General features: G+C 44.5%; 1 protein-coding gene across 2 annotated transcripts in view; it reads right to left on the bottom strand.

The window, feature by feature from the left end:
• The window catches only part of kars1 (lysyl-tRNA synthetase 1), a 531769-nt gene that overhangs the window by 32216 nt on the left and 476897 nt on the right, over positions 1–22656 (bottom strand). The window contains exons 1-2 of one of the 2 annotated variants that reach the window (XM_078544511.1): positions 5338–5421; positions 5055–5200 (exon numbers count right to left, since the gene is read on the bottom strand). Coding sequence is in view for 1 of the 2 variants with exons in the window: in XM_078544510.1 (XP_078400636.1) it covers positions 5055–5107 (53 nt within the window). In the remaining variant the exon portion in view is untranslated. Of the gene's footprint in view, positions 1–5054; positions 5201–5337; positions 5422–22656 lie in introns of those variants that run through there. The other variant, XM_078544510.1, reaches the window with a different exon arrangement.

The following is a 22656-nucleotide window of genomic DNA, read 5'->3' on the forward strand; positions in this document are numbered from 1 at the left end:
AAAACCTCAGTCTTTCAGATTTTAATTACTTATTGTAATTTTTTTCTGTTCCCTACCCGTCTCCTTCTCTTGGCTTTCTGATATTCATACACTTCCTGGTACAGACTCTGCACTGCTCATTCATGATTCTTCAGACGGATTGATTAAGGAGAAACATAGTTTGCCCTGTTTGCACAGGCTCAGGTACGGAAATGGCTTTCTAACCACAGCAGATTCATGTGCAAATCTGCACCGAAGGTCTGTGGGCAAAAGTGAATGAAATGAACAGCTGGTGCTGTTTGTTCACTGCTGACAGCAGAATCCAGTCCATTGTATAAAGGTCACAATCGGAGGAAATGCTGTAAAAAAATTAAAAGCCATTTTGCCAATAATTTGGAGCTGTTTAGTCTTGTAGAAAGGAAATTGGATAAGATCCAAAAACAGGCGTGGCAATCATGGTGAACTCAAACCCATGGATTGAGCTACAGGCGATATGTTGTATTCCTGCAGCTTGATTTTCATGATGGCCACTTATGCTGTCCATTGGCTGCATGCATCAGCGGGTGGTCCGATATCACAAATGACTATTGCTACTTAAAGGTAGCCTGCACCTCTTAAAGGGCAGGTGTGTTGTTGCTGCTCGAAATGGTATCAAGAAGTTAACTGATTTTGAAGATTTTTGTCAAGACAGCTCAGCCTGCGAGAGAGTGTGCATTGAGATTTTCTGATAATGCACTGACAGCCTATATGCAAGACATGGAGAGGCATCCTGTTTCTGTAGGAGGGGCTGGAAGCCATCCAGACATATGCTCAGCGAGCAATGGGAAGTGGCCATGGTGGATGTTTCTAAATTTGTTTCTATAATTGATAATTTTTTGGATATTAGGGGCATCTAGGGGTATGGAGAGAAAGCAGGAATATGGCGTTGAGATAGAGGATCAGCCATGATCATACTGAAAGGCAGAGCAGGCTCGAAGGACCGAATGGCCTACTCCTGCTCCTAGTTTCTATGTCTATGGAGGTCAGTGCCAGAAGAGTAGCTTCAAAAGCATAGATGCAGTGCAGGCAGAAGTCTGATGATTTAATACAAGTGGTTTTAGTGCGCGAGTTCAATCTTCAAATAACATGCACCACGACCACATCTACTGTTCAATTCATCACACCTCTATCACCACCTACCAGCCAACAATCTCTATCAATCAGTATTCAACCTGATACTATATATACTAACTGTGAGAGGATGTGGGAAAGCAAGAATCACACTCAAAACTTCTTACTTACACAACAGCTATTCAAGCATGACAGTCACATCAACCAAACATACTCCAGGACACTCACTAGCACATTCCTCTTTGTCTTGCAGGTAAAGGTGAAGCACAACAAGTGGCAGCAGCAAAGATCTGGGGGAGGACAAGGGCAGCTGCAGGTTTGAACATCCTTTGAGACAGCACTGGAAAAGGGCATTGTTGAGGCCATGGCCACTGGCAGCACTGGAGGGGTTGATGAGGAAGGTATCTGCACACCTATTCTTTCTTCTCTCTTACCACTTCTTCTTCATCCCATATCTCTTGGCTCACAAGCAAACACTTAGTCCCTTCTCTCCTCACCACACCCAACCCTTGTCTTGTTTTCATTCCAGATATCCCAGAACTGTAGTAGAGAAGTGTAGTAATTATAGTTTTGGGAAATGTTGGACTGTAGCTTTAAGAATAATCCTGTGATGTAAGATCACACGATCTGTGTAAACAAATGTGTTAGCAGGGTGGGTAACCCCTACAGAGGAGAGTACTTCTTAGTTACGGAGTTTGCTGAAAGCCTGTCGTTGCTACTGCTGTCTTGTAAATAAAGCCAAATGTTTCCACCAAGAAACATTGTATGAAGAACAACTCTATAACAAGAGGAAAAAAAAGTGAAGATGATCTTGTACTTGATCTTACACTTGCAGCTACCAAGTGACATTGTGCATACTTCAGAGGAGAAATCTGTACATTGTAGACACCAGGCACAAGTACACAGGAGGAAAGGATAGTGCAGGTGCAGTTCGCTGAAGGACGAGTCCACATACGACTTCTGATACAGAAAAGTCAAGTGAGGACTTTAAAGAACCAGGCTATAGCAGAAGGCTGATGGGTGTACACATTCAGTTCCGTGGTGCACAGTAAAGTTGCCAGAAAGCCTGCACGTAACCACAAAGGAAGATGGATGAATCCAGCTACAACTTGGTATGGGGCTGTGAGCTTGGGGCCCATCCTTTCAAAAATGGTCATCCCCATAAGACCATAAGACATAGGAGCAGAAATTAGGCCATTCGGCCCATCGAGTCTGCTCCGCCATTCAATCATGGCTGATAAGTTTCTCAACCCCATTCTCCCGCCTTCTCCCCGTCCTTCCTAACTGTTAAGTACCCTTCAATATTAAGGTCCCAATTTATATCATCCTGCAGCCATGTCTCTGCAGTGACTATCAGATCATACTTATTTATTTCTATTTGAGCTATAAGTTCATTTATTTTATTTTGAATGCTACATATGTTCAGATTGAGACTTCAGTTTTGTCCTTTTATTATTTTAGTGACCTCTAGCCTTACCTGCTGATTTACTCTTAGATTTGTGCTCTCTATCCCTTCCTGTCATGGTCTATTTATCATTTCCCATGTGAGTTCCTTTATCACTAGCCTTGTCTCTACTCTTTGATTTACATGTTCCCAAATTTGCTCCTCGCCCCCATTATTTAGTTTAAAATCCTCTCTACTTTCCTTGTCACACGGCTCACTAGAGCACGGTTCAAGTGCACGCCATCCCAATGGTACAGCCCCCTCTTTCCCCAGTAGTGGTACCAGTGCCCCACGAACCGGAACTCAGTTCTACCACACTAGTCTTTCAGCCACGCATTTCTCTAATCTTATTTGCCCTATGCCAATATACACGTGGACCAAGTAATAAGCCAGAGTTATTGCTTTTGAGGTTCAGCTTCTTAGTTTGAGGAGCTAGGCACCAAATTATCTACGCAGAACCTCTTTCATTGTCCTGCCTATGTCGTTGGTACCTACATGGACCATGACAGCTGAACCCTCCTCCTCCCTTTCCATGTTCCTCTCCAGTGCTGAGCAAATGTCCTGAACCCTGGCAATGGGCAGACAACTCAGCCTTCTGGGCTCTTGCTCTCTGATGCAGAGACAAGTGTCAATCCCCCTCACTATACTGTCCCCGACTAACACTGCATTTCTTTTTTCTCCCCCCACTTGAAAGGCTTCCTGTGCCACGGTGCCATGGTCAGTCAGTTCATCCACCCTGCAACCCCCACTCTCATCCAAACAAGCTGAAAGAATCGCAACACTGTTGGACAACTGCAAAAGCAGAGGCTCCTGCACTCTGGGTCCCCTTATGTGCCTCACTCACAGTCACATCCTCCTGTCTCTGACCACTGAGCAAATCAGAAGAACCTATCCGAAGGTACAATGCGTCCAGGTAACATTCCCCCTCCCTGATGCATCACAGTGTCTGCAGCTTGGCCTCCAGTCAATAACTCAAAGCCAAAGTTCCTTGAGCCACAAACACTTACTGCAGACGTGTTTGCTCTGGATCACAGTGGCATCCAGGAGCTCCCACATGCTGAAGCTGTTACACATCACCTGTCCTGCCATCATTAATGTGTTTTAATTAACTACTTAATTATTTATTCAATGAATTATGTTCCTTTTTTTTTTAAATACATTTTATTAACCTTACCACCAGCTCGTAAACAATTTTAAACCTTAGGAATAGAATAGACCTTAACCACTTACCAGATACTCACCAACTAGCTTCTTCCCCTATAGTAGAGTAAGAACCAATTCCTACAGTGCCCTAACTTTCTCACTCACCCAACTCCCAGCACTCTTGTTCAAAGTCACACTTCAGTGCTAAATTGCACTGAGGCGCCTATTTATATGCTCTGAAACTAAAGAGCTTGCTGAGCCCCAGGTACAGAAAAACAGTTTAAGTTAGTTTCCTGAATTAACTAACTTCAACTGCTCTCCAGCAGAGAACTTGTATATCCCTGCTTAAGGCTGGTTGAAATTTATAATTTAAACAGTAAATTTCAGTTAGAAGTTAAATGTTAAATACAAACAAAATTAGATATTTAGAAAGAACTCCCAGCAGTCTTGTTCCATACAAGCATAACATGAAGCAAATCGTAAAAGTACTTACATCTATAACAAATACAATGAGTGCCTGTATTGGGCTAATTATTCTTTGTAAGAATGGCTCCTCGTTTAGGGCAAGACATCGATTGTTAATTTGGCAAATATGTTTGGTTGTGATGCGAATTTAGTTTTTTTTACTCTTCATGCAGGACAGAAAAACTGTAAAAGCTGTTGAAAACGACTTATAACCGTTTTAGAGTCGTGGATTCACTTGTCCCAAGATTGTTCACTTTTACAGAGTGTCAAAACTAACACTTCTGGGACTCTTGACGAAGCAAACCATTTCACACAAACCAGACCTTGGGTTTAATGTTTTATTTGAAAATGACGACGTTTTGCGGGTGCAGCACTCTCTCATCGGCCTCTGAAACGGTGGCAGTGAGATGCCTTCTGAAACCATGGCGTGAAGCTATTGCTGTAAAGGAAGGGAGCTCCTCGATTTTGACCCAGAGCCAACGCAGGGACCAAGATATAGATCAAGGAGGTGCTGCAGTTTCCAGAAAACCCCTCCCTCATCGTTACGGGAAACGCGCCCTTTCCGAGAAACCCTCACGCGCAGAGAAGAAAAAGCGTTAGGGTTCGCCGATGCCGAAAAAAAAGGGCTGCGATGCCGAAAAAAAAGGGCTGCGACGCCGCAAAGCACCATAGGACACGTAGTTCTTCAGGACGTCACTCTCGCCACACAACTGCCGTAAAAAAACTACAAACCCCAGCAAGCTCCGCGGAAAACTGACGCAATGCACGAATTAGAGAAAGGCGCACGCGAGGAGACCGTTCGGCCTCGCTCGTTAGCAGCTAGGACGGCTCCGGGGTGTATCTGACTAAGAAACGGGAGCCATTTATCGTTCCGGTTACGGCGGAAAGAGCGCCGGCAAGCGCGCCAACCTACTTTTTGCTCAGCTTGTTGTCCTCGCTGCTTGCTGCCGCTCCGCTGTCCGCCATGTTGGGTGAGAAGCCGAAAAGGGGCGTATTCACGGTTTCGCTTTAATTCCTTCCGCAGCGCCAACTAAACCCCGGTTATTTGAATCCTCGGATCTGTGGAGAGGAGGGAACGAAGTATTTAAAAATACCTGGAAAAATTCAGCAGGTCTGGCAGCATCTGCGGAGAGGGAAAAAATAAAAGCAAAATACTGCGGATGCTGGCTGGAAATCCAAAACAAAAATGAAAATACCTGGAAAAACTCGGTAGGTCTGGCAGCATCTGCTGAGAGGAGCACAGTTAACGTTTCTAGTCAGTATGACTCTTCAACAGAACTAAGGAAAAGTAGAAAAGAGGTGAAATATAAACTGGTTTAAGAGGGGGTGGGACAAGAAGAGCTGGATAGAGGGCCAGTGATAGGTGGAGACAACCAAATGATGTCATAGATGAAAGGACAAAGAGGTGTTGAAGGTGATGCTATTATCTAAGGAGTGTGTTAATTAAGAGTGGAAAGCAGAAAAAGCAAGGTACAGATAGCCCTAGTGGGGTTGGGGTTGGGGTGCGGTGAAGGAATCGAAAAAGGCTAAAAGTTATAGATAAAATAATGGATGGAAATACATTTAAAAATAATGGAAATAGGTGGGAAAAGAAAAATCTATATAAATTATTGGAAAAAAAACGGGGTGGGCTCGGAAAGGGGGTGGGGATGGAGGAGACAGTTCATGATCTAAAATTGTTGAACTCAATATTCAGTCCAGAAGGCTGTAAAGTGCTTGGTTGGAAGATGAGGTGCTGTTCCTCCGCTTTACATTGAGCTTCACTGGAGCAATGCAGCAGGCCAAGGACAGATATGTGGGCATGAGAGTAGGGTGGAGTGTTGAAATGGCAAGCGACAGGGAGGTCTGGGTCATGCTTGCGGACAGACCGAGGGTGGTCTACAAAGCGGTCACCGAGTCTGCGTTTTGTCTCTCCAATGTACAGGAAACCGCATTGGGAGCAACGAATGCAGTAGACTAAATTGAGGGAAGTGCAAGTGAAATGCTGCTTCACTTGAAAGGAGTGTTTGGGCCCTTGGACGGTGAGCAGTGGGGAAGTAAAGGGGCAGGTGTTGTACCTTCTGCGGTTGCATGGAGTAGGACTGGAACATGGAATGTTCCACATACCCCATAAAGAGACAGGCATAACTGGGGCCCATGCGGGTACCCATAGCCACACCTTTTATTTGGAGGAAGTGAGAGAAGTTTAAGGAGAAATTGTTCAGTGTGAGAGCAAGTTCAGCCAGACGGAGGACAGTAGTGATGGATGGGGATTGTTTGGGCCTCCGTTCGAGGAAGAAGTGGAGAGCCATCAGACCATCCCAGTGGAGGATGGAGGTGTAGAGGGATTGGACGTCAATGGTGAAGAGGAGACGGTTGGGGCCAGGGAACTGGAAATTATTAATATGATGTAGGGTGTCAGAGGAATCACGGATGTAGGTGGGAAGGGACTGGACAAGGGAAGAGAGAATAGAGTCAAGGTAGCAAGAAATGAGTTCCGTGGGGCAGAAACAGGCTGACATGATCGGTCTGCTGGGACAGTCCTGTTTGTGGATTTTGGGTAGGAGGTAGAAGCGGGCCGTCCGAGGTTGGGAGACTATCAGGTTGGAAGCTGTGGAAGGAAGATCTCCAGAGGAGATGAGGTCACTAACAGTCCTGGAAACAATGGCTTGATGTTCAGTGGTGGGGTCATGGTCCAGGGGGAGGTAGGAGGAAGTGTCTGCGAGTTGACGCTCAGCCTCTGCGAGGTAGAGGTCAGTGCGCCAGACAACAATAGCACCACCCTTGTCAGCAGGTTTGATGACAATGTCAGGGTTGGACCTGAGAACGGAGTGCAGCAAGTTCAGAGAGAGTGGGTGAGAGAAGCAGAGAGATTGAGACAACTAATGTCACACCGACAGTGCTCAATGAAAAGATCAAGAGAAGGTAAGAATCCAGAGGGAGAATATTGTAGGCGGGTAAAAGGATCCGTTGAACGGGGAGAGGACTCCTGCCCAAAGAAGTGAGCACGGAGACGAAGGCAGCGGAAGAAGAGTTCAGCATTGTGCCGAGCCCAAAATTCATTGAGATGAGGACGTAAGGGTATGAAACTAAGTCCTTTGCTGAGCACTGAACGTTCAGCATCGGAGAGGGGAAGGTCAGGGGGTATGGTGAATACACGGCCGGGGCTGGGATTGGAAGAAGGGATGGGGATAGACGGACAGGCAGGGTTGGAGGGTCCTGGATGGGTGTTGGCGTCGATGAGTTGTTGGAGCTTGCGTTCCTTTGCACCTGAAAGAAAGAGAAAAAGTTTCTTGTTGAGGCGTCGGATGAGACGAACAATAAAATGAAACTGGGGGCACGCGCAGCTTAGAAAAAGGGTGTGGCGGTGCTGCTGGAGGGAGAGGTCGAGTGTGTTCATATGGCGGCGCATGGCACTGAGTGTGGATCTCAGAATGCGACTAGAACAGCAGTCCGAGGAGCGTTGTATGTCCCGGAGATACCTGTAATCCTGGGTGGGTTTGAAACATGAGGGATGGAACTTCAGTTGAAATCCACGTGGGGTAAGTCAGAGACGGAGACAGTCACTGAGGACTACAGCTACCTCGACTACAGCTCCTCACACCCCGCTTCCTGTAAGGACTCCATCCCATTCTCTCAGTTCCTTCGCCTCCGTCGCATCTGTTCTGATGATGCCACTTTCAAAGACAGTTCCTCTGACATGTCTTCCTTCTTCCTTAACCGAGGTTTTCCCCCCACAGTGGTTGACAGGGCCCGCAACCGTGTCCGGCCCATCTCCCGCGCATCCGCCCTCACACCTTCCTCTCCCTCCCAGAACAATGATAGGGTCCCCCTTGTCCTCACTTATCACCCCCCGCCAGCATCCGTATTCAAGGGATCATCTCAACCCCCTCCCACAGCACCTTCCCATGCAACCGCAGAAGATGCAACACCTGCCCCTTTACTTCCCCTCTCCTCACCGTCCAAGGGCCCAAACACTCCTTTCAAGTGAAGCAGATTTTCACTTGCCCTTCTCTCAATTTAGTCTACTGCATTCGCTGCTCCCAATGCGGTTTCCTGTACATTGGAGAGACCAAACGCAGACTGGGTGACTGCTTTGCAGAACACCTTCGGTCTGTCCGCAAGCATGACCCAGACCTCCCTGTCGCTTGCCATTTCAACACTCCACTCTGCTTTCATGCCCACATGTCCATCCTTGGCCTGCTGCATTGTTCCAGTGAAGCTCAACGCAAACTGGAGGAACAGCACCTCATCTTCCGACTAGGCACTTTACAGCCTTCCGGACTGAATATTGAGTTCAATAATTTTAGATCATGAACTCTCTTCTCCATCCCCACCCCCTTTCCGATCCCCTTTTTTTACCAATAATTTATAAAGAGTTTTCGTTTCCCACCTATTTCCATTATTTTTAAATGTATTTCCCTCCATTGTTTTATCTCTACCTTTTAGCCTTTTTTGATTCCTTCACCCCACCCCCACTAGGACTATCTGTACCTTGCTTGTCCTGCTTTCTACCCTTAATTGGCACATTCCTTAGATAATATCACCACCTTCAACACCTCTTTGTCCTTTTGTCTGTGACATCTTTTGGTTATCTCCACCTATCACTGGGCCCTCAATCCAGCTGTACTTGTCCCACCCCGCCCCCCCCTTAAACCAACTTATATTTCACCACTCTTCTATTTTAACTTAGTTCTGTTGAAGGGTCATTCGGACTCGAAACGTTAACTGTGTTCCTCTCCACAGATGGTGCCAGACCTGCTGAGTTTTTCTAGGTATTTTTGTTTTTGTTTCAAAGACAGTTCCTCTGACATGTCTTCCTTCTTCCTTAACCGAGGTTTTCCACCCACGGTGGTTGACAGAGCCCTCCACCGTGTCCGGCCCATCTCCCGCGCATCCGCCCTCACACCTTCCTCTCCCTCCCAGAACCATGATAGGGTCCCCCTTGTCCTCACCTATCACCTCACCAGCCTCCGCATTCAAAGGATCATCCTCCACCATTTCCGCCAACTCCAGCATGATGCCACCACCAAACATATCTTCCCTTCACCCCCCCGGCGGCATTCCGCAGGGATCATTCCCTCTGGGACACCCTGGTCCACTCCTCCATCAGCCCCTACAATTCAACCCCCTCCCATGGCACCTTCCCATGCAACTGCAGAACTGTGGAACACATGCCCCTTTACTTTCCCTCTCCTCACCGTCCAAGGGTCCAAACACTCCTTTCAAGTGAAGCAGCGTTTCACTTGCACTTCCCTCAATTTAGTCTACTGCATTCGTTGCTCCCAATGCAGTTTCCTGTACATTGGAGAGACCAAACGCCGACTGGGTGACCGCTTTGCAGAGCACCTTAGGTCTGTCCGCAAGCATGACCCAGACCTCCCTGTCGCTTGCCATTTCAACACTCCACCCTGCTCTCATGTCCACATGTCCATCCTTGGCCTGCTGCATTGTTCCAGTGAAGCTCAACGCAAACTGGAGGAACAGCATCTCATCTTCTGACTAGGCACTTTACAGCCTTCCGGACTGAATATTGAGTTCAACAATTTTAGATCATGAACTCTCTCCTCCATCCCCACCCCCTTTCCGATCCCCTCCTTTTTTTTCCAATAATTTATATAGATTTTCCTTTTCCCACCTATTTCCATTATTTTTAAATGTATTTCCATCCATTGTTTTATCTCTACCTTTTAGCCTATTTCGATTCCTTCACCATTGAAACCCCACCCCCACTAGGGCTATCTGTACCTTGCTTTCCCTGCTTTCTACCCTTAATTAGCACATTCCTTAGATAATATCACCACCTTCAACACCTATTTGTCCTTTTGTCTATGACATCTTTTAGCTATCTCCACCTATCACTGGCCCTCTATCCAGCTCTACCTGTCCCACCTCCCTTAAACCAGCTTATATTTTACCTCTTTTCTATTTTTACTTAGTTCTGTTGAAGAGTCATACAGACTCGAAACGTTAACTGTGTTCCTCTCCGCAGATGCTGCCAGACCTACTGAATTTTTCCAGGTATTTTTATTTTTGTTTTGGATTTCCAGCATCCGCAGTTTTTTGCTTTTATCGAAGTATTACCGCAGTTCATTATTGAAAACGAAACTCATTTGGGTTTAAAGATGTTACCGATTTTGACTAAAGTAAATTTCACCCTATTAGCTCAAAGGAGAAAAGCAAAATACTGCGGATGCTGGAAATCTGAAACAAAAACAAAAATTGCTGGATAAACTCAGTTCTGAAGAAGAGTCATACGGAATGGAAACATCGACTCTGTCTTTCTCTCCACAGATCCTGTCAGAACTGCTGAGTTTTTCCAGCAATTTTTGTTTTAGTTCTAAAGAGGCATCACTTCCTCTTCAATTATGAGCTCCCACCACTTACATTTCTTATAATAATGTGTGTTAACTACAAAAGCAATGAAAAATTGCCTAGGAAGAAGAATATGAAAGCAGTTATTTTGTATCTGCAAAACACAGCTTTCGCAAACCATACTCCTTATGGCACAAAACAAAGCCATTCGACCCATCAAGTCCATGCCATCCCATTCTCCTATTCTATCCCCTAGCCCTGCAGTTATCCTCCAAGTACCTAATGTTCAATCCAGTGCACTTAGGTTGTTGAGGCTAAAGGATCCGGGTTGCATGCTTGTATCGGGATGACCAAGTTGGTACAGAGACAGAGAACATCAGGAGATCGTTGTTAGAATAAACTCAAGCTGTTTATTTACAAACTAAACTCAACAGCTACACTTGTGTGCTTACAACATAAAACTCTGTCTTCACTCATCAGTCACTGTCGCGGAAAACGGAGTGAACACTCAGACCCAGGAGGTTTGTCTCGGAAGCCTTTATTAAATCGTGATATCACGGAGAGCCCAGCAGCATACAATGGAGCTAGCTGACACTCTGAGGAAGCATCAGAGCACACATATATTTATAGTAGAGGTTGTACATATCAAAGAGCTTGAAGGTGATAAGACTGTCTAACTTTCAATGATCAATTACATTGAGAATCATTGTCACACAATTAGTCTATTCTAAGTTTATGACTATACAGGATATTGGGGGAAGCTCACATAGTAATAAAAAGTGAGACAGAGAATAGATAACCATGCTTGACCTTATCTTTAGTGCTAGGGGGTGTACACTCTAGAGAACAGATGACCATTGCTTGATCCTGTCTCCTTGTGTTGGGGGCAGACATCCCAGCCCCGTCTCAAGGACTCCAGGAAGCCTGCCCATGACACTCCCCTTTCTCCCCTCCTGCTCAATTAGCTGGCAGCTGCAGGTGTACCTGCTAGAACAAAAGAGGGAACTGTGCTGTAGTATTCCACTATGGTGCTAACTGTTTAACCCTTAGTTGACCTGTAGATGTATTTTATTCTTCCACAGTCACTAACTCAAGACTCTCCCACAGAGAGGTAGCCTGCGCTCCTCTGTTATTGGGTATTAAGATCATGTGACCTCACATTACAATGCATGTCTTAAAGGTATATCACATATCAGATTACTAATTCCTCCCACTGTACTGAAAAATACATTTTACAATTTTTCTGTATCAAGTTATTTACCCAGATCAATTATCTACAAAGTCAGTCTTTATGCGTGTAGAACGTCTCAGCTCTGGAGCTTCTGAAGTTTGCTTTGGAGTCTCCTTTACTGAAGTCGTCTGAGCATCAGGTTCTGCAGCAGATACCTGTAAATTTGTTTCTTTGACTCTTTCAGGTACAGTCGGCCCTTCAAATACATTTGTACTTGGCTGAGTTCTTTCAACGGGAACTGTTGATTCAGTCTCGAGCATTGATGGAATCACTTCTGGATATTTGGTTTCTCCTCTTCGTATGTGATCCACGTGTCCTTTTTATTCGATCTCTGACTTTCATGTGATAGGAAAGAGGTCTGGTTACAGCACTTATTTCACCGAACAACCATGCTGGTTCTTCTCTAAAATTTTTCACAAATGCTTTCTCTCTTACATTAAGTGTTCTGTCCCAACTGTGACAATCATGTCCCATTTTCTGACTTTCCTGCCATCCTTCTACCTCCACCCCCACCCTCAAGTTTGGCATGATTAGGCTCAGTCTCGATCGGAGACGGTGCTTCATCAACAATTCCACAGGTCTGACACCTGTTGTTGAACAGGGAGTGGCTCGATAATGGAAAAGAAAACATGCCAGTTTAATTGCTATCAAATCCCCAGATAATTTCTTCATACCAGATTTGAACATCTGAACTGCTCTCTCGCCGCGTCCGTGTGAAGAAGGGTGGTATGGAACTGTTTTCACATGAACAATACCATTGAGGCTTATAAATCGGTTAAATTCAGCACTTGTGAATACTGTTCCATTATCTGATACTAGCACTTTAGGTAATTCATTTATGGCAAAGCTTTGTCATAGCTTATCTGTCGCTGAACATGTGGGTGACCTCACTTTGTATATTTCCATCCATTTTGAATGGCGCCTATGATAAGTAGAAACATTGTTCCCATAAAAGTTCCCACAAAGCTGATGTGTCGTCGTACCCATGGCCTTGCTGGCCACTCCCAGGGGTGTAACAGAGCTATTCCAGGTAATTTTTGCACTTGTTGACACTGCATACAACTTCTCACTAAGGTTTCTATTTCTCCATCCATTCCTGGCCACCACATATAGCTATGTGCTATTGCCTTCATTTTGGAAATTCTGGGATGAGCACTGTGAAGTTCAGAAAACAATGGCTTTCGTCCTTGTAGAGGAACAATCACCCGAGCTCCCCACAATAAGATACCTTCTTTTCTGGTTCTCTCATATCTTCTCTGGACATATCGTTTCATTTCATCAGACTCTTGTGTTTGTGACCAACCGTAAAGAACTTGATTCCTCATTTTGAATAAGACTGGGTGTCGGTTCGTCCAATCTTTAATTTGTTTAGCACATATCGGTAATGAGTCCAGGAATCTCACCAACAAAATGAATTCCTGAGGAATTGGAACATCCTCATCTTTTACTTGCAAGGGTAAACAACTGAGTGCATCTGCATTTGCAAGTTGACTTCTGGGTCTATGAATAAAAGTATACTCATACACTGCTAAGATCAATGCCCATCTTTGAACTCTTGCTGAGGCTATAGGGGGTATAACCTTATCTTCACCAAATAGCCTTAATAATGGCTTGTGGTCCGTAATGATAGTAAAATGACGACCATATACATATTGATTAAACTTTTTAACACCGAAAATGATTGCCAGGCCTTCTTTTTCAATTTGAGAGTACTTTTTCTCTGCAGTACTGAGTGTTCTTGACACACATCCTGTAGGTCGTTCTGATCCATCATCCATTTGATGGGAAAGCACTGCTTCCACTCCATATGGTGATGCGTCACACATTAATATCAACTCTTTCTTTGGGTCAAAATGTACAAGCAGTGTAGAAGATTGTAGCAACTTTTTCACAATTTTGAAAGCTCCTTCTTGTGGTGTTTGCCATGACCATCTCTGGTTTTGCTGGAGCAAGTAATAGAGTAGTGCCAGTTCTGTTGACAAATTAGGCAGAAAGCATCCATAGTAATTGATCATCCCCAAGAATGATTTCAGTTTGGATGTATTCTTTAGTGCTGGGGCTTCTTTAATGGCTTCCGTTTTTTTCTTCAACTGGATGAAAACCTTGTGAATCTACCTTGTGACCTAAATAAGTTACCTCTTTTGCCTGGAATGTTCACTTTCCCTTTCTCAATCTCACTCCAACCTGCGAAAAACATTTCAGAACTTCTTCCCAAGTTCTTCAAATGTTCCTTTTCAGTGAGTCCAGTAATGAGAACATCATCCAAATAAACTACCACATGGGGCAATTCCTGTAGTAAATTTTCCATGGTTCTTTGGAATATGGTGCAAGCAGAAGACACACCAAATGGTGAAAGGGTATATTGATACAATAACAAAAAAATGCTGGAAAAACTCAGCAGTCTGACAGCATCTGTGGCGAGAAAGACAGTTAACGTTGAATCCATATGACTCTACTTCATATGGACTTGAAACATTAACTCTGTCTTCCTCTCCACAGATGCTGTCAGACCTGCTGAGTTTTTCCAGCATTTTTTGTTTTTGTTTCAGATTTCCAGCATCCACAGTATTTTGCCTTTTTAAAGATACAATCTCTTGTGTGTACTTATGGTGACAAACATCCGGGATGCCTTCTCTAATTCCAATTGCTAGTAGGCGTGACTCATATCTAACTTTGTGTAGGCCTTTCCACCTGCCAGTTTAGTGTATGAACCTTCTATTTTAGGTATGGGTTGTCAATCCAGTTTTGCCACTTTGTTAATTGTTAATTTGTATTCTGATGCTTTTGTCAGGTTTGAGAACAGGTACAATTGAAACTGCCCACGCCAAAAATTGTACTGGTTGTATCACTCCCAGTTTTTCTAACCTGTCCAGTTCAGCATTTGCCTTATCCCACATTGGGTAAGGTACTGGTCTGGCCCATAATGAATCTTGATGTTGCCTGTGGATCTACATGAATTTTTGCTTGTTCTTCCTTGAAAACGGAGGCATATTTTTGTAATAGCTGTGATAAATCATTAGTTCTCAGTTGGAAGATTTCAGCCCATTCCAATTTAATTTCTTTCAGCCAGTTTCATCCGAGGAGACTAGGTCCCACCCCTGCTACTACCATCAAGGGTAATCTCTCTGTTTGACCTCCATAATGTACGTGACTTTACATATACCCTTGACATGTATGTCTTCTCCATAAGATGTAGGAGCAGAAGTAGGCCATTTGGCCTATCGAGTCTGCTCCGCATTCAGTGAGATCATGGCTGACCTGATAATCCTCAACTCCACTTTCCTGCCTTTTCCCCATAACACTTGATTCCCTGACTGATTAAAAATTTGTCTATCTCAGCCTTGAATAGTCTTAACGATCCAGCCTCTACAGCCCACTGCAGTAAAGAATTCCACAGATTCACTACCCTCTGAGAGAAGAAATTCCTCCTCATCTCTGTTTTATTAAGTGGGCACCCCCTTACTCTGAGATTATACCCTCTGGTCCTAGACTCTCCCACAATGGGAAACAACCTCTCAGCATCTACCCTGTCAAGCCCCCTAAGAATCTTATATGTTTCAATAAGGTCACCCCTCATTCTTCTAAACTCCAATGAGTATAGGCCCAACCGACTCAACCTCTCCTCATAAGAAAATCCCTCCATCCCCAGGCTCAACCTAGTGAACCTTCTCTGGACTGCCTCCAATGCCAGTATACTTTTCCTTGGATAAGGGGACCAAAACTGTTCACAGTATTCTAGGTGTGGTCTAACTAGTGCCTTGTTTAGTTTTAGCAAGACTTCCCTATTTTTATACTCCATTCCCTTTGAAATAAAGGCCAACATTCCATTTGCTTCATAGAACTAGCTGCTGTGCTACTTTGAGCATTAGCAAATGCCTCTGTATTTATACTTGCAAAAATTCTAAAGAGCTGAGCCACTCCCTGTTGACAGTAGCTACCAGTTTTAACTAACCACCTAATTAACTAATTTTGCAACTTGAGCAGGCAACTTGTTTATGACTGACTAACACCGTTAAAGAAACAAAGTGCAGAGAAGGGGTAAGAACCTCTAAAGTGCATTTAGGAGAAGTTTCTACATCAGTATGTTTCCAATTGAAGGGGGCATGTTGGATCTGGTTCTGCAGAATGAGGTGGGACAAGTGGATCAAATGTCAGTCGAGGAATATTTAAGGGTCGTGATCGTAGCACCATAAGGTTTAGATTAGCTATGAAAAAGGACAAGGTGCAACCCAGAGTAGAAATAGTAAATTGGGGAAGGTCCAATTTCAATGGGATGAGAACGGATTTAGTCCAGGTAAATTGAAGTCAAAGACTGGCAGTTAAAACTGTGAGTGAACTATGGGTTGCCTTTAAAGAGGAGATAGTTTGGGTACAATCAAGGTATGTTATAATAATGGGTGAAGTTAGGTCAAACAAAGTGAGAGCTGCCTGAATGATAGAAGAGATGGAGAGTGAGATGAAGCAGAAAAAGAATGCCTGTGACAGATGTCAGGTTAATAATACACGCTGAATATTGAAAGTTCAGACAAAAGTGAAAAGAGCAACAAAGAGAGAGTATGAGAAGATACTGCAAGCCCAACAAAAAAAAATCCAAAAATCTTCTAAGGGCATATAAATAGTAAAAGCACAGTTAAAGGAGAAGTAGGGTCAATAGGGACTATAAAGGTGATTTACGCATGGAGGCAGGGGACATGGCTGAGGTACTAATTGACTACTTTGCATCTGTCTTTACCAAGGAAGAAGAAACTGTCAAAATTGTAGTGAACGAGGAGGTAGGTAAAACACTGGATGGGCTAAAAATTGATAAAGGCCAGGATTTCCCGGTCGGCAAGTGGGGGCAGGGCCCACTCACCGACGCATAAAATGACATGGAATGATGTCGGGCGGAACTCCCAACGTCATCCCACCTCATTTCAATTTTCAGGTGGGCGGGGGCTCAGCAGAGTCAGCTGTGCGCCCGCCGACCTGTCAATGGCCAATTGAGGCCATTGACAAAGTAATTAAAGTACTTAATGGACCTGCCCGTCCAACCTTAATGGGCAGGCCAGGAGCCCTGGCGGGCATTGGAAACAGCATGAAACCTCATGCACGGGCGGGATAAGGTTTCATGAAGGTTTTTAAATTTTTAATAAAAGTGTTAATGAAAGTAATGGACATGTCCACACTGTTACATGAGGGGACATGTCAGGGGGATTTTTTTTCTATTGTTTTTATTATTCTATTCTATATATTCTATTATTTTTAAATTTGGCGCTGATCTCCCTGAGGCAGCACTTAGCCTCAAGGAGATGAGTGTGCTCTTTCACACGCATGCAGTTTAGGGACTCCCCCCACCCACTGCTGCCCGCACAGGGAGCGCATTGCGCTTCCTTGTGGACGTCACACTGGGTGGGCCTTAATTGCTCCTCCCGCGTAAAATGGCAGTGTGTCCCCAATTGGGGGCGCCGATCGGAGGCACGCCTCCACCCGCCCGCTCCTAAACAATTCTGCCAAAGTGGAGGTATTAGAAAGATTGATTGTACTTAAAGCTAATTAGTCACCAGGAGCGGATGGGATACATCCAAGGAGGCTGAGGGAAGTAAGGGTTGAAATTGCAGAGGCTCTGGCCATAATCTTCCAATCCTCCTCAAATACGCAGGTGGCACCAGAAGACTGGAGATTGCAAGTGTTACACCTTTGTTCAAAAAAGGGTATAAGGATAAAAGAAAACTTCTCGAAACAATAATTCGGGACAGAAGTAACAGTCACTTGGACAAATGGATCTTGGACTACATGAATAGAGGTATTGAGTATAAAATCATGGAAGTTATGCTGAACTGTTATACTGCTCTCGTTAGGCCACAACTAGCGTATTGCATTCAATTCTGGTCACTACACTTTAGGAAGGATGTGAGGGTCCTTGAGAGTGTGCAGAGGATATTTACCAGACTGGCTCCAGGGTTGAGAGATTTTAACCACAAGATTACATTGGCAAAGTTGGGGTTGTCCTCTGCAGAGCAAAGGAGATTGAGGAGAGATTTGTAGAGGTGTACAAGATTATGACAAGTTTAGATGAGGTAAACAAAGAAAAGTTGTTCCCATTAGTTGATGGCACAAGGACTAGGGAACACAGATTTAAAGTTTTGAGCAAGAAACGCAGGGGAAATGTGAGGAAGAACTTTTTTTATGCTGTGGGTGGTAATGACCTGGAACTTGCTGTCTATGAGGGTGGTGGAAGCAGAAACAATGATTTACTTCAAAAGGAAATTGGATGCAACTTGAGGGAAATAACTTGCAGGGCAATAGGATAGAGCGGGGGAATGGGACTGATTGCTCTCAGGAGCTGGCATGAACTTGACCAGTGAAATGGCATCTTTCTGTGCTGTAATTTCTCTTTTACTCAAAATGTGGATTAATTAAGGAAAGCTAGCATGACCCCGATGGACTGTGTACAAAAGGGATCTGAAAAAAAAACATGCCTAGAAAAACTGTTTAAAAGTTGGTTTTGCTTTTTCTTTGATAAGAGAAAAGACCAACTGCCTGTGAAAGGAAGGCGGTAGCCTCTTTGCAGTTCAGAGCCAGTCCACAGCTGGAAGTGAATTTAAGCTGCTCCTAAGTTGCTATGTGCTGGAACAGAGTACCTGCAAGTATTCCTTGAGTCCGTCTGAAAAGCAGTGCAAGAGTCATCGACTGTTTCGCAGATCAGTGCTGAGAAACCAACCATATAACCCGGATAAAAACAAAAAACTACTGCGGATGCTGGAAATCCAAAACAAAAACAGAATTACCTGGAAAAAACTCAGCAGGTCTGGCAGCATCAGCGGAGGACTCGAAACGTCAACTCTTTTCTTCTCCACCGATGCTGCCAGACCTGCTGAGTTTTTCCAGGTAATTCTGTTTTTGTTTCATATAACCCGGACGCCATTTCAAGGACTCCACCATCTTTCCTTTTCCCTTGAACCATTGACTTTTAACCTTTGACATAATTGCTCTTTTTTTTTTGGGGTGTGTGTGTCTGTCTGTCTGTCTTAGGGTATCTCAAAAGAGTAATTAGTATACTTTCATATATCCTTACTGTAAGTTAGCAAGCCTTGCCTTCCTATTCGATGAGACTGGTTTACTAATAAGTTTGTTTTTTGTTGAAAGAAACCTGGTTAAAGTCCATTTTTCTGGGCAACAGGAGCAAAAGTAAATGATTGGCCGTTTTGGTGAGCGAATCAAATTTTTAAACTAATGGTGCAACCTGTGGAGTAGTAGATCAACTGTGCATTCCTCCCATCCTGGCCATAACAAAGGTTTATAGTGGTGTTTCCCAAAGGTTGGTATTAGGACCACCTCTTTTCTTGATCCACATTAATAACCTAGTCTTGGGTACAGGGCACAATTTCAAAATTTGCAGATGACAGAAACTTGGAAGCGTTGTGAATTGTGAGAAGGATTGTGATAGACTTCAAGAGAACGTAGATAGCCTCTTGGAAGGGGCAGACATGTGGTAGATGAAATTTAATGCAGAGAATTGTGAAGAGATACATTTTGCTAGGAAGAAAGTGGAAAGGTAATACGGTATAAAATAAAGGATACAATTCAAAAGTGGGTACAGGAACAGAGGGACTTGGATTTTGGGCTTCATAAATAGAGGATAGAGTACAAAAACAAGAAAGTTATGGTGAACCTTTATATAACAATGGCTCAGCCTCAACTGGAGTACTGTGTTCAGTTCTGGGCACCATACTTTAGGAAGGATGTGAAAGTATTGAAGAAGGCACAGAAATATTTTATGAGAATTTCAGGGATGAGTGACTTCATCTACATCGTTGGATTGGCGAAGCTGGGACTGATCTCCTTAGAGAAGATTGAGTGAATATTTGATAAACGTGTCCAAACTCATGTAGGGTCTGGACAGAGTAGATGGGGAGAAACTGTTCCTATTGGAAGAAGGGTCAAGAACCAAACAATATTGTTTTTAGGGTGATTGGAAAAAGAACCAGAGGCAACATGAGGAAAAACATTTTTCTGCAGCAAGTGGTTAAGATCTGGAATGCACTTCCTGAGACGATGATAGACACGGATTCAATTGTGGCTTTCAACATGAAGTTGGATAGTGATCTGAAGAGAAAAAGTGCAGGGCTAAGGGGAAAAGGCAGGGTAGTTGGACTAGCTCTTAAGGAGAACCAGCATGGGCACAACAGGATGGATGGCCTTCTTCTGTTCTGACACAATTCTATGATTCTACAACAATAATCAACTGAAACTGTCACTCTGTCGATACCTCTTTAGATAGTCGGCATTCCTGTGAGTTGTTAGGAAAAGTATGAATGTTTTGTAAACAAATGAAATAAGTTAACAGAAGTTTCAGGAGCTACATAAGTCTGCTACTTTACCAGCCCATACACATATGAGAGAGGGAAAACAAAGGAATTGATGAATAAACCACACAATGATGCACATTATTTTTTAAAATTCATTTACGGGATGTGGGCATCACTGCCTAGGCACCATTTATTGCCTGTCCCTAAATGCCCCTGAGGTGGTGGTGAACTGCCTCCTTGAACTGCTGTAGTCCCTGTGGTGTAGGTACAACCACAACCTGTGAGGGAGGGAGTTCCAGGATTTTGACCCAGCGACAGTGAAGGAACAGCGATATATTTCCAAGTCAGGATGGTGAGTGGCTTGGAGGGGAACTTACAGGTGGGGGTGTACCCGTGTGTCTGCTGCCATTGTCCTTCTAGAAGGTAGCAGTCATGGGTTTGGAAGGTGCTGCCTAATGAGCCTCGGTGAATTCCTGCAGTGCATCTTGTAGATGGTACACACTGCTCCACGGTGGTAGTGGGAGTGAATGTTTATGGAAGGGGTGCCAATCAAGTGGACTGCTTTGTCCTGGATGGTGTCAAACTTCTTGAGTATTTTTGGAGCTGCACTCATCCAGGCAAGTGTATTCCATCACATCCGTGACTTCTGCCTTGTAGATGGTGGACAGGCTTTGGGGAGTCAGGAGGCGTATTCCTTGCCACAGAATTCCTGGCCCCTGACCTGCTCTTGTAGCCACAGTACTTATACAGCAAATGCAGTTCACTTTCTGGTCAAGGGTAACTCCCAGGATTTGATAGTGGGGGATTCAGTGATGGTAATGCCATTGAATGTCAAGTGACGATGGTTAGATTCCCTCTTGTTGGAGATGGTCATTGCCTGGCACTTGTGTGGCACAAATGTCACTTGCCACTTGCCAGTTCAAGCCTGGATATTGTCCAGGTCTTGCTACATTTGGACATGGACTATTTCAGTACCTGAATTGCCACGAATAGTGCTGAACATTGTACAATCATCAGCGAACATCCCACTTCTGACCTTATGATGGAAGGAAAGTTATTGATGAAGCAGTTGAAGGTGGTTGGGCCGAGGACACTACCCCGAGGAACTCTGGCAGTGATGTCCTGGAACTGAGATGATTGATTTCCAACCACCACAACCATCTTTTTTTGTGCTAAGTATGATTCCAACCAGTGGAGAGTTTCCCCTGTTTCCCATTGACTCGAGTTTTGCTAGGGCTCTTTGATGCCAAACTCGGTCAAATGCTGCCTTGATGTCAAGGGCAGTCACTCTCACCTCACCTCTGGAAGTCAGCTCTTTTGTTCATGTTTGGACCAAGGCTGTAATGAGGTCAGGAGCTGAATGACCCTCGCAGAACCCAAATTGAGCGTCAGTGAGCAGGTTATTGCTAAGCAAGTGCCATCACTTGACTAATGATTGAGAGTAGATTGATGGGGCAGTAACTGGCCAGGTTGGATTTGTCCTTTTTGTGTACAGGACATACCTGGGCAATTTTCCACATTGCTGGATAGATGCCAAAGTTGTAGCTGTACTGGAACAGCTTAGCGAGGGGCATGGCAAGTTCTGGAGCACAAGTCTTCAGCACAATTGCCAGAATATTGTCAGAGCCCATAGCCTTTGCAGTATCCAGTGCCTTCAGCCATTTCTTGATATCACATGAAGTGAATTGAATTGACTGAAGACTGGCATCTGTGATGCTGAGGACCTCCGGAGGAGGCCGAGATGGTTCATCCACTCGACACATCTGGCTAAAAATTGTTGCGACTGCTTCAGCCTTATCTTTTGCACTGATGTGCTAGGCTCCCCCATCATTGAGGATGGAATATTTGTGCAGCCTCCTCCTCCAGTGAGTTGTTTAATTGTCCACCACCATTCACGGCTAGATGTGGCAGGACTGCAGAGCTTCGATCTGATCTTTTGGTGTGGATTCGCTTGGCTCTGCCTATCACTTGCTGCTTATGCTGTTTGGCCTGCAAGTCGTCCTGTATTGTGCCGAGTGGATGATTCATCTCAGCCTCCTCTTGAGTTCCCCAACATCACAGATGCCAGTCTTCAGTTAATTCACTTCACCCAAGTGATATCAAGAAACAGCTAAAGACATTGGATACTGCAAGGGCTATGGGCCCTGACAACATTCCAGCGGTAGTACTGAAGACTTGTGCTCCAGAACTTAACACACCACTAGCCAACCTGTTCCAGTACAGCTACAAACATTGGCATCTACCTGACAATGTGGACAATTGCTCAGGTATGTCCTGCACACAAAAAGCAGGACAAATCTAACCCAGCCAATTACCGCCCCAACAGTCTACAGGTTGACACTTTGTTCTTAGGTATGCCTGGTGCTGCTCTGGCATGCCCTCCTGCACTCTTCATTGAATCAGGGTTGATCCCTTGGCTTGGTGGTAATGGTAGAGTGGGAGATATGCCAGGCCATGAGGTGACAGATTATGGTAGAGTACAATCCTGCTGCTGCTGATGGCCCACAGCACCTCATGGTTGCCCAGTTTTGAGTTGCTGGATCTGTTCGAAATCTATCCCATTTAGCACGGTGGTAGAGCTCCAAAACACGATGGAGGGTATCCTCAATGTGAAGTCGGGACTTTGTCTCCACAATGACTGTGCGGTGGTCACTCCTACCAATACGGTCATGGACAGATGCATCTGTGGCAGGCAGATTGGT

The sequence above is a fragment of the Cetorhinus maximus genome, chromosome 6 (assembly GCF_964194155.1).
Source record: "Cetorhinus maximus chromosome 6, sCetMax3.hap1.1, whole genome shotgun sequence".
NCBI lineage: Eukaryota > Metazoa > Chordata > Chondrichthyes > Lamniformes > Cetorhinidae > Cetorhinus > Cetorhinus maximus.